A 19,100-nucleotide genomic window follows, 5' to 3' on the forward strand; every position below is an offset into this window, starting at 1 on the left:
GTCCATATCAATAACATCCATAGACATTCTCCTGTCCACTAGTTTACTCACCTCTTCAAAAAAAAAAATCAGATTTGTCAGGCATGACCTACCCTTTACAAATCCATACTGGCTCTCTGATCAACTGAAAAATTTCAAGGTGTTAAGTCACCCTATCCTAATGACAGACTATAGCAATTTTCAACAACTGATGTTAGGCTAAATGGCCTACAATTCCATGGTATTCCTGCCTCACCTTTCGTAAATAGCAGAGTGACATGCACAATTTTCCAATCCACAGGAACAGAGGAGTTTGGAAGATCATAGTTAGGGCATCTGCAATGTTCTCAACTAATTCTTTTAAAACTCTTGGATGGAAACCCTCTTGTCCTGGGTATTTGTCATTCTTTAGTGCAATTTTCTTTTTCATTAATGTTATTTTGCTTATGTTAATTTTGGTGAGTCCAATTCAATATTAGTTTCCTCAGGATTTCCAGCATAAATATTGATAAAGTAAGTAATCAACATGTCTGCTACTTCCTTGTTCTCATTGGCAATATCACCATGATCAGTTTTCAAGAGGCTCACATTGCTCCTGACTACCCTTATACCCAATTGTAAAAATTTGTGTTGGTTTTGATATCCCTTTGAAGTTCCACCCATTTTCCAGGATGTGTTTTCTTTTATTTTTGTGTACTTTTTATTTTCAGTTTTATGTTGTCTCCTATCACTTTAGTTGTCTATGGCTGTTGTTTTGGCAAGCAGAGCAATTACTCCTTAGGGGTTATAAGCTGATTCTGTATCATATTAAATTTTTGAACATCTCTCTCTCTCCCTGATGAACCAGCAATTTTACCCATTAGAAGACTCTGTCTCTGTCTCACAGTATTGAAGTCAGCCTTATCAAAATCTAGAATGTTAGAGATAAACATAGAACAGTTACTTTCAAACCTATTCAATCATATTATGATTGCTATTAGATAAATGTTCATGCACAGTTAGGCTGTTAATTAGATCTGCCTCATTGCTCATTATTAAATGAGCAATGTCCCCTTGTTGGTTCTTGGACATATTGTTGCAGGAAATTCTTTCAGACATGGAAGAAAATCACTACCTTTCTGATGTGCTATCTGCTCATCCCAATCGATATGCAAGTTAAAATACCCCATTATAACCACACTACCTTTGCCACAACATTCATCTAATATCTGCATTTATGGACGTTATCACTTCACAGCTGCTACGAGGGAGCCTATACACAACTCCCACTACAGTCTTAAATATTTTCCTATTTCTTAATTCTACTCAATAAAAGCTCCACTGCCTGCTTAACTCTTGTTATAGTCTTGTTATAGTCAGTTAAGTGATTTTGTTCTTAAATCACTAAGGCTACACTACCCCCTCTACCTTTTGTCCCATCCAAAGATTTATAACCCTTGAGGTTATTCTTTAGTTTAGCTCCCAGTTCCTGGTACTCTCCAAACAGAATCTCTTCCCTATGTTGTTGGTCCCAAAATGGACCACTATGACTGTATCCTCGTCCTCCCTCTCCTTTGAAGCTGGTTTGAGATGCCCTTCACCCTGGTAGACAAGCAACTTAATATGTGGGACCCTCGATTATGCTTACAAAGAATGCTATCCCCCTAATTATTGAATCCCATGCAACTACCAGATTACACTTCCCCTCTTTTCCCCTTTAGACAGCCTCCTGCTCCAAGGTGCCATGGTCAACATTCTGGCTGTCCTTCCAACAGTCTTTATCCTTATACTCATAGGTAGCAAGTGTAATGAGTTCTTTATGTTGTCTGATGCAACATAAATGAGATACATGGAGTCCAGTTTACTAAAGATCTCCAACAGGTTTATTAACAGCTAAAGTATTACGCACAGTACAGAGCAAACTATTTACAGAATCTTACTCTGGGTTTTACAGTGGCAGAGTGACTGTCTTGTAGTCACATGACTACATCCTGTTACTTAGTGCATTAGCAGACTGAGATCTTAAAGGAACATCACTCTTAAAGCAATCACACAATATCCCCCTTTTCAAAGATAAGTCTCATATGCTACAAGTGAAAACACAGATAACATCTAAAGTTAAAGAACAAAAATGGTGTGGCTACATTGCTCGGTGTTATATATAGGTCACCAGCTAGTGGGAAGGACATGGAGGAACAAGTTTGCAAGGAAATTACAGAAAGGTGCAAAAATTATAGGGTAATTATAATGGGGGACTTTAATTATCCAAACACAGACTGGGATAATAGTAGTGTGAAGGGCAAGAGTTCTTTGAGTGCGTTCAGGAAAATTTTCTACAATAGTATGTTGCTCGTCCAATGAGAAAGGAGGCACTGCTAGACCTGGTTCTTGGGAATGAGGTGGGCCAAGTGGATCAACTGTTAGTAGAAGAGCGTTTAGGTATAGTGATCATTGTATCATAAGGTTTAGGCTGACTATGGAAAAGGACAAAGAGCAATCCAGGGTAAGAATAATTAACTGGGGGAAGGCTAACTTCAATGGGGTAAGAATGGAGCTAGGGCAAATAAATTGGAGTCAAAAGCTGGCAGGAAAACTGGTAGATGAACAATGGTCTACCTTCAAAAAAGAGAGAGTTCGAGCACAGTCAAAGTATCTTCCCTTGAAAGGGAAAAGTAAGGCAAACAAATCCAGAGCTCCCTGGATGACAAAAGAGGTAGAGATTAAGATAAAGAAGAAAAAGTGTGATTATGACAGATGCCAGGTAGAAAATACTATTGAGAACCAGGCTGAATAGAGGGGAAGTGAAAATAGAGGTCTAGAGGGGAAGTGAAAAAATAAAATAAGAGAAGCAAAGAGAGAGCATGAAAAGAGACTGGCAGCTATCATTAAAGGAAATCCCAAAGTTTTCAATAGGCATATAAATAGTAAAAGGGTGGTAAAAGGAGGATTCGGGGCTGATTAGGGACCAGAAAGGAGATTTACACATGAAGGTAGAGGGCATAGCTGAGTTACTAAATGAATACTTTGCATCTGTCTTTACCAAGGAAGAAGATGCAACACAGGCAATGTTGAAAGGAGGTAAATCAGATACTGGAGGGGTTTAAAATTGATAAGAAGTATTAGATAGGCTTCTGTACTTAAAGTGGATAAAGCACCAGGGCTGGATGAGATGCATCCAAGGATATTGGAGGAAGTGAGGGTGGTGTTGGCCAGGGGTTGCAAGGAGTACAGAGTCTGTTACAAACTGTTGCATAGCTCATGAACTAACCTGAGCTCCGACACTGGCCTGTGCTGGTAAAAACCAGTTTGAACTAATTAATTTATGTGACAAGACAAAGGAGAGATCACAGGAAAAGAGCCTTATTTGGACACGGTGTGATACCGGGGTCTTTGGGCCTGAGGCAATAAGGAGAAGATACAAATGAGGTGAGCAAGCCTAAACCAACCGGAAAGAAACAGCACCATTTTGAAGAGATAAGAAAGAGAATAAGTATAGAGATTCTCAGGCATAGAGCCAGCGAGAAACTCCGGAGACCAACCATCGCGGAAGTGGAAGATCCTGCGTGAGCAACGCGGCGACGACGTAAAAGAGAGAGAGAACGGAACGCCTGGCCAGCGTCAGCTCCTCTTTTTCAGGTATTATCCTTTGTTTTCTGTGACTAGGTCAGGGAAAGGTCAGAGGAACCTAGTGGGTGTGCTTATTGATTCTAGCTAGCTTTGTTATTAACTGTATAACCCAGCTTGAGTTGCATGCTTTTGTCTAACCAAGTGTATAAGCCTTATTCTTACATTGTACAACAATATGAATAAAGTAAATTGATAGTTAAAGAAAGGACTGAGTTTCCTCCTCTTTCTACTAAGCCATTAACCGTAGCCGGTGGATTAAGTGGAGGGTGGTTCTCCTGTAACCCCGATATCCCAAACACCCAGCCTGAGCCTGAATTAAGAGGACTTAGACGGCCAGGATCAAGTGGGTGAAGGGAATAAAGGGGCCAAGGGGGAGTTGACTCCGCGCCATGGTTTACAGTGGAAATCACAGAGACAGTGGCCATAATTTTGCAGTCTTCTTTAAACTCGGGTGTGGTGCCAGAGGATTGGAGAATTGTAAATGTTACACCCTTGTTCAAAAAGGGTGTAAAGATAAACCCAGCAACTACAGGCCAGTCAGTTTAACTTCGGTGGTGGGAAAACTTCTAGCAAAAATAATAAGGGACAAAATCAATAGTCATATGGCCAAATCTGAGTTAATTAAGGAAATGCAGCATGAATTTCTTAAGGGAAAATCATGTTTAACTAACTTGCTGGAGTTTTTTGAGGAGGTAATGGAGAGGGTTGATGAGGGCAATGCTGTTGATGTGGTATACATGAAATTTCAAAAGGCGTTTGATACAGTGCCTCACAACAGACTTATGAACAAACTTGTAGCTCATGGAATAAAAGGGAATGGAGCAACATGGATATGACATTGGCTGAGTGACAGGAAACAAAGAGTAGTGGTTAATGAATGTATTTTTGGGCTGGAGAAAGGTTTGTAGTGGAGTTCCCCAGGGGTCAGTGTTGGGACCCTTGTTTTTCCTGATATATATTAATGACCTAGACCTTGGTGTACAGGGCACAATTTCAAAGTTTGCAGATGCTACGAAACTTGGAAGCATTGTGAAGTGTGAGAAGGATAGTATAGAATTTCAAAAGGACATTGACAAGTTGGTGGAATGGGCAGACAGGTGGCAGATGAAGTTCAATGCAGAGAAATGTGAAGTGATTCATTTTGGTAGGAAGAACATGGAGAGACAATATAGAATAAAGGGCACAATTCTAAAGGGGCTGCAGGAGCAGGGGGACCTTGGTGTATATGTGCATAAGTCATTGAAGGTGACAACAGGTTGAGAGAGCAGTCAATAAAGCATACAGTATCCTGGGCTTTATTAATAGGAGCATAGAGTACAAGAGCAAGGAACTTATGTTGAACTTGTATAAGACACTAGTTCAGCCTCAGCTGGAGTATTGCATCCAATTCTGGGCGCCACACTTGAGGAAAGATGAGACGGCATTGGAGAGAGTTCAGAAAAGAATCACGAGAATAGGTCCAGGGATGTGGACTTTCAGTTATGAAGATAGATTGGAGAAGTTAGGACTGTTTTCGTTGGAGAACAGAAAGATGAGAGGTGATTTGATAGAGGTGTTCAAAATCATGAGTCTGGACAGAGTAGACGGAGAGAAACTGTTCCCACTCTTGAAAGGATCGACAATGAGAGGGCACAGATTTAAAGTATTTGGTAAGACAAGCAAAAGGACATGAGGAAAAGCTTTTTCATGCAGCAAGTGGTTAAGGTCTGGAGTGCGTTGCCTGAGAACGTGGTGGAGGCAGGTTCAATTGAAGCATTCAAAAGGGAATTAGAGAGTTATATGAAAAGGAAGAATGTACAGGGTTATGGGGAGAAGGCAGGGGAATGGAACTGAGGGAGTTGCTCTTTCAGAGATCCAGTACAGACACGATGGGCCGAATGGCTTCCTTCTGCACTGTAACGATTCTGTGATTCAAAGCTTGTTATACAGGGTAGAGATTATAAAATTTACAGGTATAAGGATAAGGTTTGTGATATTTACAAGTGCCAAGGCTTATAAATTCATATATCGTTTTGGCGGTTTGACAACTCTTGCTTGGGGAATTTGCATATAACCTGTTGCTGTTTTTGCTGAAGTTTCTCCTTCTCTGCATTCAGTTTCTGTTGCTCTGCCTTCAGCCTGCGAATATACTCTGTTGCTTTTCTCAAGATGACAGCTTTTGAGGCCTTGTCATTCTTGGAAAGTTCCAGCACCTCATCTCGAAGAGCCAACAGACAATGCTTCAACTCATTCTGCCTCTGCTTCTTCAGGGCATTGTGTGTCCTTTGCCTCTCCTCATCCTCTGCGCGAGAAGGCCTGGGGCTCAAGGTCGAGGACTTTTTGGGGAAGGAGTACTTGGCCTCGGGGAAGTACCTGTCCATTCTATCTCATTGTGGTGCTGGTGGTTCTCTAGGGAGCAGAAGTGAAGGTGTGGCATAGTTGTGCGTAGTAGTTTCCAGATTGCAGTTTGATGCTGACCAGAATCTGCGAGCGGGTTCCAATCCTTGGAGATTTCCCCTTGGGAATGCTCCCCACTGCCAGCCTTTTCTTCTCAGTAGTTACAATGTCAATCTCTTCTGAATCGCTGGAGCACGAAGAGACACTGCCAATTGACGAAGAACTTTCACCATCTGGTTTTGGATCTTTATTCTCTTGGTGTGGCGGCTCTGAGAAGAGGCTGATACTCCAAATCGGAACTACTGAGATCCTGGAGGAACTGTGACTCAATGTGGGTACCCTTAGTTTCTTCTGTTCACCTTGGTGATCTTGTGGATGGTTATGATGTTATGACTGATGCACTAGACCACCTAGATTCCTCTGCACTTCATAATTCTGCAGTCATTCTCCATTTAAGTAATACTCTGCCTTTTTATTCTTCCTGCCAAAGTGAACTACTTCACATTTTCCCGCATTATACTCCACCTGACAGATTTTTGCCCACTCACTGAACTTATCTATATCGGTCTGCAATCATTTTCAAAGCTGTTTTACTTGTGGTCTTCAAGCTTAGACTTTTTCTTTTCACCATAGCTGCCAGCATATCATGAGCTGCAACATAAAGGAGATGCGTAGAATCCAGTTTGTGGAAGTTCTCCAACAGGTTTATTAACAGCTAAGTTATTATATACAGTACAGAGCAAACTATTTACAGAACCTTACTCTGGCTGTTACAGTTGCAGAGTGACTCTGGCTTGTAGTCACATGACTACACCCTGGTACTTAGCTCATTAGCATACTGTGATCTTAAAGGGGCATCACTCTTAAGGCGATCACACAACAGCAAGTACATTGTACCTGTTGGATAAGATCTGTTCCCGCGGATTCACGTTCTCTAGCTTACTTGGGTTCCCCTTACTCTGCTCACTGTGGGTTACACCAACCCTGTTCTGAATCTGCAGCTCTCGAAGAGGTATAACCAAAGTCTGGAGCAAACTGACCAGACACTGCTCTTCCTCCCTTGTGGGTCAGAGTGTCTCCAACTCGCACTCCAGCTCAATGACAGGTAGAGATAGATACAGAGACAACTATGCAATTGTGTTCACTTTTGCTGGCTTGCTGTCCACAAACTCCCACATATTGCACTTCTCTGCAATATCTTGACCTGTATTATCTATATCTACTTTTAAAGTTTTTTTTTCTTCTTCTGCACAAACTTGCATTAAAGCACGATAACATGGAGCGAAAAATTTAAATACCATCTCCAGCTTACATGAATTAACAAGTATTGAAGGCAAAAAGCAGCACCTCCACCCTCTGCACCAAATTCCCAAATTTTGAAGTCCATTTATGATGCACTGTATGCAATTGCTCGCAATACCTGAAATGGAAATCACTGGGTTCTGGATATTTGCCTATCTCAAGTCCCATTATTTTCTCAATTACTATTTAAATAAAACTTCCTTGCATTAAATTAAGTTCCTCCCCTTATGTCACTGCAACAAGCTGTTAGGTAATAAGTTGTCAACTGCACCCTGCAGACTTGCCAGGTTCATGTACTGGGTTACGGAGTCTGCCAAATTGATTTGTTTCCAATCTCATTGTCCAGTGTCATGTTGGAGACAATTTGAGCCCAAGACATACGACTATTCATTCCACTGATACACCAGGAAATTCTCCTATATAGCTTAGAGGCAACACCATTCTCCAAGCAGCAATATGCAGGCTTACCTCATTACTGATCACAAATAGATGCAACTGTAATTGCAGGTTTTACTTCTAATATGGCGACATCTCCCCACCCATCCAATTAAAAAATCTAATTAGAAACTTTACATCTGAGGTAGTCCAGCTATAAAAATTATGCAAGTGCTTCTATATTTTTGTTACGTTTATGAGGACACATTTAAATTGTGAAGATGGATTCATTGGAAGTCTGAAGATTTCATAGAAGCTGGACTTTGCTTTGTTGTCGACAGTTCATTGAACAGAAATGGAGATCTTGTTTTAAAACAGCCTTGCTGGAAGTCATGTGCTTTAAGCAATAAACAACAGAAACTTTGATGACTATTGGAAAATGTTTATAGAGAAGTGACAGGTCAAGAGTTATAGGGGTTCAGGAGGCTTGACTCTTGAGATAATTGTTTTAATTTCACTTTGGACAGTGTGATGGGGTGCAAACTGTTTTGTAGACGGAGAAAACTGAGCAGCCACCATCAGCTCACTCTCTTCCATCTGAGAACTTCCTGTGAATCAAATGTAAGAAATAGAAAAACTGACGCTGCATTTCTCTTAGAAAGCCTGCCAAACTGATCCTCAACGTCACCTGAAAAGCACTGCTCTAGAAAGATCCCAGTGACAACCGGGTTCGCCAGACTAAAAAGGGAAAACTGACATCTTTCCATATCTTTTCCTGTTCCTTCAAGAATTAGCAAGTATTTGGCCAAAGTATTCATTTCCGTAAGACCTTTGCAGAGAACTCCTGTATTTTTTTTTTTTCAGTGTGCGCGTGAGTTTGTGTGTGGGCAATTTAAAAAGGATTTTCATATTTCAATTTGTGAGTTGATACTTTGCTTCGTTACTGGTTAAGTCTTGTTTTAAAATAAACTGAATTTTGTTGTTTATTAAAGAAACCTGGTTGGTGTATTTTATTCTGGGATAAAGAGTAGAGTATATGATTGACTGCATTGGTAACTGGGTAAACATTTTACAAAAAATATGTTGTGACCTGTGGAGAAGTGGAACTAGAAAAGACAGTGCACTCCTCCCACCTCAGTCGTAACAAAATATATAAATAAAAGCAATATACTGTGGATGCTGGAAATCTGAAATAAAAACAAAGTGCTGGAAATACACAGCAGGTCTGGCAGCATCTATGGAGAGATAAACAGAGTTAATATTTTAAGCCTTTGATCTTTCATCAGAAAGGTTTTCATAAAAAACATATAGGTAGCTGCAGTGGATTACTTAATTTGCTTTTATTTTGAAAATACAGGAATAAAATGTGATTTTATCAAGGCTATGTAAATAGAATTCTAATAGGTAAGTGTTCCAGATACTGGAAAAAGTGCTCTATTTAATTTCAATCTAATTGTGAGGATACTGCATTGCTTTTGGGCATATTATCAATGTGCTGGATAATGGAGTTCATGGGTTACACAAAACTATGTAGCTTAAGACAAGATGTAGTACAGTTTGTTCATAAATATCTCACCAAGCATTGCACCAAAATACAGCAAGCAGTCATTCTATGAAAATGTTTCCAAAATGGGGACACAGATTGTAAACGCATTCCACGATAAATCAACTTTTACAGTAAACATTATCTCATCCCACCCGCCATACATTCCTAAATTGGTCCCAGTTTCTTTCAATCGTCTTCATCATTTGAATCTGGCGCTGGTTCTTTTTTCTCAGGCTGTGGTGGAGGTAGTTCGAGCCGAGCCCACAATATTGGTTCAGCTTTCTTCATAGTAATCTCAATCTTAGCAGGTGTCATACTCATTTGACTCTTGTTAACATCAATGATCTTTGGGGTGGAGAGAGAAAAAACATTATTTCACTGCCTTTTTCTAATTAAAAAAATAATCAGTTTTTAAACAAGCAAATATATACAGTGAGCACCCAACAAGATGTGCAAATTATAAATTTTAATACTGGCGGGCATTAAACAAACCAAGACCAGACTTACACTAAAGGAAAGTAGAAGCAACTCTGACCCATGGAGTTGACATGGAATTTGTTTTTTGCGAAAGTGGAAAAACAATTTACATTTATATAGTGTCTTTAATCCAGCAAAATGTCCCAAGGTATTTCACAGAAGGTGGTCAGCCAAAAATGTTTACTAAACCAAAGCAGAAGATATTAGGAAGGGTGACTAAAAGCTTGGTCAGAGATAGATTTTAAGGAGGGGCTTAAAGGAGTTGAGAGTAGGAGAGACGCAGAGGTTTTTGGTAGAAATTCCAGAGCTTAGAGCCTCGATGGCTTAAGGCATGGCCACCAATTGTAGGACTAAGGGCATAAGGGGTATATAGGAGGCGAAAGTTGGAAGAAAGCAGAAGTCTCAGAGGATTGAAAAAGAGATGAATGAGAGGAAGGGAGGGTGTAGCCATGAAGGGATGTGACCATGATAATGATCATTTTAATTAGAGGCATTGAGCGGTATGAGCAGGATTTGGTGTGGGTTAGGATATGGGCAGCTTGTATGAGCTTAAATTTATGGACCATGGGAGGATGCGAGGCTAACTAGGAGAACATTGGAATAGTCAAGTCTGGAAGTGACAAAGAAATGGAGGAAGTTTTCAGCAGCAGATGCAGTGGCAGAGGCAGAGGTGGTCTTTGTGATAGAGAGTATATGTGGTTGGCAGCTCAGCTTGGGGTCAAACAGAGCCCCCAAGCTGTTAAGAGTCAGTTTCAACCTAAGAGTGGCCAGTGAGGGGGGACAGAATTGGAGAACAGGTGGGTTTTTGGCACAGGCCAAAGATGATACCTCAAGTCCTCACTGTTTAAATGGAGGATATTGTGGCTCAATAAGAATTCAATTTTGGACAAGCAGGCTGACAACACAGATGGAGTGGAAGGGTCAAGAGAGGTGGTAGATAATTAGAGCTGTACACTGTTAGCGTACATGTGAAACATGGCAAATGTCTTTGGATGATGTCACCAAGGGCAATATGTAGATGAAGAGGAAGGAACTAAAGTTGGATCCTTGGAAGACTCAAGAGGTAACTCAACAGCAGTGGCAGAGAAGCCACTGCAGAAGATTTTCTGACTATGACTGGATAGCTTAGAGTAGAACTAAGTGAGGGCAGTCCCTCTCAGCTGGATGAGGTCGAGAAGCATGAGGCAGGATAGTGCATAACCTGTCACGATTAGAGGATGTCACTTCTGACCTTGATTAGGACTGTTTTAGTGCTATGGCAAGGGTGGAAACCTGACCAGAGATGGAACCATGGAGTTGCAGGAAAGATGGACAGAGATTTGGGAGGCAACCATGTATTCAAGGACTTTGAAAAAGTAAGACAGGTTGGAATTTGGATGGTAGTTTCATCAGACACTATTCTTTCCAAGGAAGAGGGGGTTGGGGGAAATAACAAAGCTGAGGAGACCAATTACAATATCAGCTAACATGGGAGCCAGGAAAAGAACTTTCTGGTCAATGGTTTAGCAGGAATGCAGTCGAGAGATGAGACTGATATTCAAGATCTGCTTGGAGGCATCATGAAGGTGAGACAGGAGAGAAGGTAGAGAAAGAAACGGCTTCGGGGCTTGGTGGGCAAAGGGAGGAAGATGCAGCAAAGGCAGTTAAACAGCTGGTCTCAATATCAGAAATGAAAAAGTCCATGAACACTTTACACTTATTCTTGGTGAGGACAGAGGGGACAAAGAAAAGAGGTTTAAAGAACTGGTTGGTAATGGAAAAATGTTCGGGGTTATCTTTCCATTCCAGAATGATCATGGAGTAGTGAGTAGCTTTGGCAGAGGACAGCAGGATCTGATAGTGCTTGAAGTGGTCCAGCTGGACCTGGCCATGAAGCAGTTCTGATCCAGATTCATTCAAGTCTGCACCCCTTGGATCTGCAGGAGCGAAGTTGGGGGCCGTACCGGGGGAATGACCAGGGTGGGAGCAACTGAAGTTCTAATGGGGATAAGATCATCAAAGGTAAAGGCAAGGAAGTCATTGTGCAGATCGGCATCCACAGAAGCATCAGAGATGAATGGGATGAATGCTATACAGTCAGGATTTTAAAAGTGCAGTTGTAAGTGATTTGGAGGAACAGTTCTTTTTTTCAGGGGTGCAGAAGTGGGGCTGGAAAGGGATAGTGGCATGTGAGTGGTAAGGGACATGAGAAAGTAATCAGAGCTAACCCTGTCTGTAATCATGACAACTAGAGGTGAGAGACCACAGGATAGGTCAAGGTCAAGGGGATTGTTGTTATTACAGGTAGGAAGGTTTTTATGGTGGAAAAGGTTAAAGGGAAGACAAAAGGGCAGTAAAATCAGCCGAGTTAAAATAAAGATTGAAATCACCAAGGATGAGGAATCACTCAGTGCAAAGGCTATGGGAGGAAAGTAGTGACGATATCTTAGGGAGAAACTCAGGATGGAGTTTGGGGGCGACAGTACAGAACTATGATTTCAAAGGAGTGGTTAGAGAGCTGTAACAAGGTATGGTGTTCAAAGGAGCAGAAAGAGGTCAGAGGAATAGGGCGACAAACCAAGGTGAGATTTAGTGACCAGGACCACATCACCAACATGGTAATTCAAGAGGACAGGTGGTGGAAAATAGAGCCAGGAGAGGGGGCTTCAGTAAGGGGAAGGTGTTAATGTCTACGGTGCCAAATTTCCATGATGTCAATGTTTTCATCCACAATAGTCATGCGCCTTGTTTGCAAGGGTATGGACATTTTGGAGGGAAGTATGAAGAGCAATGGTAATTATGGACCTGCTCGCAAAGTCCAAGAGGCAGTGCTGGGTACAGTGAGTGGGATGGGAAGGAAACTGGCAATATTAGCCATCAGCGAAAACGTTTGGAAGGTTGATCAGATAGGACAACAAAGGTAGTTAAGATTGCTGCTCTTAAGGAGGCAACAAACGGTGCCTCGATGGACTCTTCAGAGAATACCAAGTGGCACAAGGGTAGCTGTCGGCTTAGTCAAGGAAAATTCAAGCCTGGTGGCAAGAATAGGAAAGTGAAGAAATAGCGATGGGTTGAGGTAGAGATTTGGAGGCAAGTGCACTTGAGGAAAGAAATGAAAGGTGGAATGACTGGGTGACCGGAAGGGCAGGAGATGGAGATACTGGTCTGAAAGAGCAACAAAAAAAAGATAGAAACAACAGGGCTGGGTCCGGAGCAGCAGCTGCAATGCACACCCGACACACAGAGGAAATTTAGGCTATGCAGACAAGGCAAATATCAGGAGAGCTACATCCTGGAATACAATTTTGAAAGCAACAGCTTCAGTGGATTTATTTAAAACAAACGATCATCAAACAGTTGTCGCAACACAATTCACTGTGAATTTAGCTGAAGTGCCCAATTCACCTACAGAATAAACTCCACATTCACTGTTTCTTATTGTGTACTGTCTCTTTTTATAACACCGAGGTCTACGTTTTCTGCCACCTCTGCCAATTTTTTAGTGGCTCTGGAACAGAGGCTGAAAACAACTCTCAACATTTCCACGTTACCGCAATGTTGGAGCAAACTACGTAAACTGTAAGCCTCTGCACTCTAACAAGGGCTGCTTGTTAGGCCTCATCATTCAGTGTTTGTGTAGCAGTCTTATATGAAAGACCTGTTAAAACGAGTCCCTGTATCTAGACCATAACTTCCTGGAGCCCAGCTCCTGCATGTAAATGACCGCAGGGTTACAAATATAGCTGGGATCAAAAGCTTCAGGGCAGATGGAAATACCAGTCCATGAAAAATGTGGGAAAGGGAGAGCCTACACCATACAATCTACCTATTAACTTAGTTTCTTGCTTGAACAAAATTCTACCTATCCAGTTGCTTAAACTAAGCAACTGTAATAAAACAGCACAGAAGATATTAACTTCAATTAGTCAAACTGTATAGATTTTTCAGGAATTATTTTATGGGTCAGGTTCTAAAGTTTAAAATAATCAATAATGAGCAGAGAACCACGACTGAATTCATCTCAGTCCTAACTCTAAGGAAACTAATCCTTACAAAAGCGAAATTATGATAGTGCCATCTCCAAATGAATCACAGAAAATAGACATTTCTGATAGTCAAAGTCAGTGCAGTCACTCAATAGTACCTGAACATCTTACAGTAGTATCTATACTTACACCCCATAAGTTCACTTTATGTTCAAATTTTTTTTCCCTTTCAAATAAAATGTGGATATTCAGCTGTAACATTTAAAAAAGTGGTGTTAATTTGAAGCATTAGAATATATTGGAATGTACACATTAAAGGAGGAATGTAATTTTCAAAGTGAGAGAGATGCAGTGATACTTTCTGATTCTGACTGACAATTCTGCAGCATGATCTCAACTTGACAAGAAGCTAGTCAATATATACAAGATGCTGTATCTACCAGTTAACATATACCCTTAATAACACACAAGACTTTGTCAAAATGTTCTTAGGTCAGCAATTACATTTAATGAAATGTAACTCAAGAGTGCTGAATTTAGGTATTCAGAATGCCGAAGAACTGCGCTTAGTAAGGAACAAGCTATGCATTTATCAACTGATACAAACGAAGAAGAAACTGTAGCATCAATGTATGAAGTGGTGAAATGGAGACACGATCTCCAAACCTGAGTTATGAATTTCAGTTGTGCCACTGTGCTTATTAATTATCAATTAATTAGGCCAGGCACTTCTATTTCATGGCATCCGGATACACACACACACACGCTAAAATAGATAACCGATGAATAAAAGTATCATTTCAAATTTCATCATTTTGTGTCACTACGTCATAAAAGCACAGTGCAGATTATGCATTTATACAGTAATAGTAAGATACCAATTACCATATTTCCACATTCATTTTGCTTAAAGGGTATAACCTAACAGATGGGAAAGCTTTACTTTAAGCAAAGATACCTCAGCTGATAGACTTCACTTATACAAATCCAAGATCTGAATTTGTTTGATAATTTTAATAATTGTAGTTATTCCCATTTACTAGATTCATTGCCACTATTGTGTGGACATTTATGCATCAAATTGAGAACCAGCGATTTATTGAAAAAAAACCCTGCTTTATAAGCTCAATTAAATTCCATATGAGTCACCATGAAAATTAAATGTGCTTTCCCCACATAAAATGCTCACATGACAGGAACATATGCCTGCTGCTGACCTTAAATCCCCCTGCTTGACCCGCATAGGAGAAGCTGTTTCCACTGGTAAAAGTCAGTAACCAGAGGATAGAGGTTTAACATAACTGGCAAAAGAACCAGAGGCAACATGAGGAAAACATATTTTACACAGTGAGTTCTGATGATCTGGAATCAAAGGGTGGTGGACGCAGATTCAATGATAACGTTCAAAAGGCAACTGGATAAATACTTGAAAAGTAAAAATTTGCAGGGCTATGGAGAAACAGCAAGGGAGCAGGACTAACTAATAGATCTTTCAAAGACCCAGCACAGGCATGATGGACCAAATAGCCTCTTTCTGTGCTGTAGCATTCTATGATCCTATGATCATAAATTATGTGGGTTTAATATTTATTGGCACAGTTTATCTAATGGAATACAGCTAGCTCAGCTAAAAATATTAACCTGAACACAGCCCAATTACTGCACAAAACTGTCTGCATGCATTTAAAAATATGACCTTACTGGGCATCATTTGCTCTGCCAATACAGTTCAATGCCTGCCTCTGCCGTTAACTCTGGAAACTCACCAGAAAGGTAGGTCATGTATCTCAAGCACTTGTCTTCTTTAGATCTGCAAACTGGTGCTAACTCAGTGCCAGTTTGCTAATATAAATATGAAAAGTTTTTTTTTTCCATAGAATGGTGCTGATTTCTCCATTTTACTGTATTCCTAGCTTCAGCCATGCTTCAGCAGAGAAACAAAACCAAACCCACACCCAGGATAGGTAGGGAAAGGAGAAACTGATGGGCATTACCCTTTATGGCTCTCTTCAAGTGCAACCAGGGGTAGCCAAGTACAACAATGGTCTGCAAGTAAGAGACTCACTATTTTTTTTTAAATGCAACAGCTCACAGCATGGATCAAAGACAGAAAGCAAGTGGTCCACAGCGAGGTACCCATCTCTTGAAAAGTCATACACTCTATTTCTACAGTAAAATGATGAGGTACTGAATAACCTTAACTAGTGAAAAACTTTAATTTGGTAGCATACATAGAAACAGGATATTCACTAAGATGCTCACCCCTCCATGTTAATCTATGCATTTACTGGAATTAGGAAGTTGGAATGTTCTTTATTAATTCTGGCTCAGCTTGAAACAGAGCCATCACTAAAGTGATTTTAACAATAGGACAGCTGTTCACGAGGTAAACTGTCTTACATATTGGTTCCAACAATACCAGTCCTAAAATTAATGGCATGACACCGGAATTTGCTGTAATTCAAAATTTGCAGCGACATGGATCAATATGGCAAGCATATTCAGGAAAAGTAATTTTTTGTGGAATTTTGTGACAGAAATCTTTGCATCCTCATTGGCTACAGGTGAGGTCCCAGAGGACTGGAGAAGAGCCAATGTTGTTCCTTTGTTTAAGAAGGGTGGCAAGGATAATCTAGGAAATTATAGGCCAGTGAGCCTTATGTCAGTGGTAGTGAAACTATTAGAGAGGATTATTCGGGACAGGATTTACTCCCATTTGGAAACAAACGAACTTATTAGCGAGAGACAGCATGGTTTTGTGAAGGGGAGGTCGTGTCTCACTAATTTGAGTTTTTGAGGAAGTGACGAAGATGATTGATGAAGGAAGGGCAGTGGATGTTATCTATATGGACTTCAGTAAAGCCTTTGACAAGGTCCCGCATGGCAGACTGGTACAAAAGGTGAAGTCACATGGGATCAGAGGTGAGCTGGCAAGATGGATACAGAACCGGCTCTGTCATAGAAGACAAAGGGTATCAGTGGATGGGTGTTTTTCTGAATGGAGGGATGTGACTAGTGGTGTTCCGCAGGGATCAGTGCTGGGACCTTCGCGGTTTGTAGTATATATAAATGATTTGGAGGAAAATGTAGCTGGTCTGATTAGAAAGTCTGCGGACGACACAAAGGTTGGTGGAGTTGCGGATAGTGATGAGGATTGTCAGAGGATACAGCAGGATATAGATCGGTTGGAGACTTGGGCAGAGAAATGGCAGATGGAGTTTAATCTGGACAAATGTGAGGTAATACATTTTGGAAGGTCTAATGCAGGTGGGAGGTATACAGTAAATGGCAGAACCCTTAGGAGTATTGACAGGCAGAGAGATCTGGGCGTACAGCTCCACAGGTCACTGAAAGTGGCAACGCAGGTGGATAAGGTAGTCAAGAAGGCATATGGCATGCTTGCCTTCATCAGTCGGGGCATAGAGTATAAAAATTGGCAAGTCATGTTGCAGCTGTACAGAACCTTAGTTAGGCCACACTTAGAATATTGCGTGCAATTCTGGTCGCCACACTACCAGAAGGACGTGGAGACTTTGGAGAGGGTACAGAGGAGGTTTACCAGGATGTAGCCTGGTCTGGTGGGCATTAGCTATGAAGAGAGGTTGGAAAAACTTGGATTGTTTTCACTGGGACGACGGAGGTGGAGGGGCGACATGATAGAGGTTTACAAAGTTATGAGCGGCATGGACAGAGTGGATAGTCAGAAGCTTTTTCCCAGGGTGGAAGAGTCAGTTACTAGGGGACATAGGTTTAAGGTGCGAGGGGCAAAGTTTAGAGGGGATGTGCGAGGCAAGTTCTTTACACAGAGGGTGGTGAGTGCCTGGAACTTGCTGCCAGGGGAGGTGGTGGAAGCAGATACAATAGCGACGTTTAAGAGACATCTTGAAAAATACATGAATAGGAAGGGAAGAGAGGGATATGGGCCCCGGAAGTGCAGGTGTTAGTTTAGGCAGGCATCAAGATCGGCGCAGGCTTGGAGGGCCGAATGGCCTGTTTCTGTGCTGTACTGTTCTTTGTTCTTTGAAATACAACAGTGGAGAGGAGAGAAGATGGCAGCTTTATTTATCTTGGCGAATTCAGTTTTAATTTTTTTTTGACTTAGATCATTGTAAAAGCTATAACGGAATTAAACATACCACTGTGCTGTTAGCTTCAACATAACTCAGCTCTGGGATAGAGTTTTTGGCATAAATAGTAATTATGATTTGCCCTCCAGTTTGGTGCCAATCATGTCGGCATGGCACAGCTTTATTGGCCTGTAAAAATAAAAACCATATAATAAATCTGATAATTACGCATAAAGTGCAACAAAAATGCAGCTTACTTAAATGTCAAAGAAGTCGCTCATTTTATAGTGAGAACAGATATACTTACTGATTTATTTAAAAAAGAAAATTGGCAAATTTCTCAGCCGTTTGGAGACCTAATAGTCAGGCTGCCTCCTAGCTAGTCAACTCTGTGAGGTAATGACACCAATAGGTACTCACTACATGCACCTTGGAGTAGTTCTACTAAAATCAATAGGGAACATGACATGATAGTGCAGACTCAGCTCAATGACACCCTTGTGCCTAGCTGGTAGCCTGGTTTGCCAGAGCTGGATGCCTCTGCATCAGCTCTCGAATTGGTTAAAAGGATGCAACCTCCTCCCCACTTTGTCATTTGGATTGGTGGGGGGGGGGGGGGGGGGGGGGGGGGGGAGGGGGGGTTGCCAGGAGGGTGGCTATTCCTTGATGTTCTGTTACACGATGCCAGTGGCCGAGCAAGGAGACAATGTGACCGTTCAAGCCTTCAGCAGCTCAAAAATTAGGTGATTTGGTGCATGAATGTCAAAGATTATTTTCAGAAAAGTAGTACCACTTCAAGACTTGTCTTTTAATTAGATCATTGACTTTATTATAAAATTCACTGTGCCACTCATACTTAAAAATATGTATACACTGGTGCTTCAAACTGTGGGGCCAGCCATAACCCAGTAGCTTTGTGTGAAAAAAGCTTCTCTCTTTCTAAATCCCTGCCAAAAAATTTCAATAATGAAAATTTCCAAACCCCACTTCAAATAAATTATGTTCAGATACATTGTTTAACATAAAAGGTACCTTTAAGTAAACTTTCACAAGCACCATTAACGAGTGCCACGTATTTAAACAAAACTAATACTAAATGATCAGCTCCATAAATCTTACTAAATATGATAGAATAGGAATAGGATTGGGCTACTAAACTCCTTGAGCCTGTTTCGCCATTTTATTAGATCATGGCTGATCTGTACCTGAACGTAAAGGCCTGCTGCCCGACATGTGTCGGGTTCGGGCCGGGTTGGGCCGCTCTTCCGGATCTGGCTTTCGGGCTCGGGTTGGGTTGAGTATTAAAAATAAAAAGCTTAGCTAAGCTGGGAGTCCGAGACGAAACTGAATCTGCGCACTGAGTGAGTGATGTCACTAAGACATCATCACACACATGCTGCAGCTTCG

At 41.2% G+C, this 19,100-nt stretch overlaps 1 protein-coding gene across 1 annotated transcript in view; it reads right to left on the reverse strand.

The window, feature by feature from the left end:
- Positions 1-8,963: 8,963 nt before the first annotated feature.
- Positions 8,964-19,100, reverse strand: part of LOC137371418 (cysteine and histidine-rich domain-containing protein 1-like) — a 37,262-nt gene continuing 27,125 nt past the window's right edge. Inside the window, exons 9-11 of the mRNA XM_068033982.1 lie at positions 17,763-17,882; positions 13,816-13,878; positions 8,964-9,529 (exon numbers count right to left, since the gene is read on the reverse strand). Coding sequence (XP_067890083.1) covers positions 9,371-9,529; positions 13,816-13,878; positions 17,763-17,882 — 342 coding nt within the window. The 3' untranslated portion in view covers positions 8,964-9,370. The remainder of the gene's footprint in view (positions 9,530-13,815; positions 13,879-17,762; positions 17,883-19,100) is intronic.

Source organism: Heterodontus francisci, chromosome 6, assembly GCF_036365525.1.
Source record: "Heterodontus francisci isolate sHetFra1 chromosome 6, sHetFra1.hap1, whole genome shotgun sequence".
Classification (NCBI taxonomy): Eukaryota; Metazoa; Chordata; class Chondrichthyes; order Heterodontiformes; family Heterodontidae; genus Heterodontus; species Heterodontus francisci.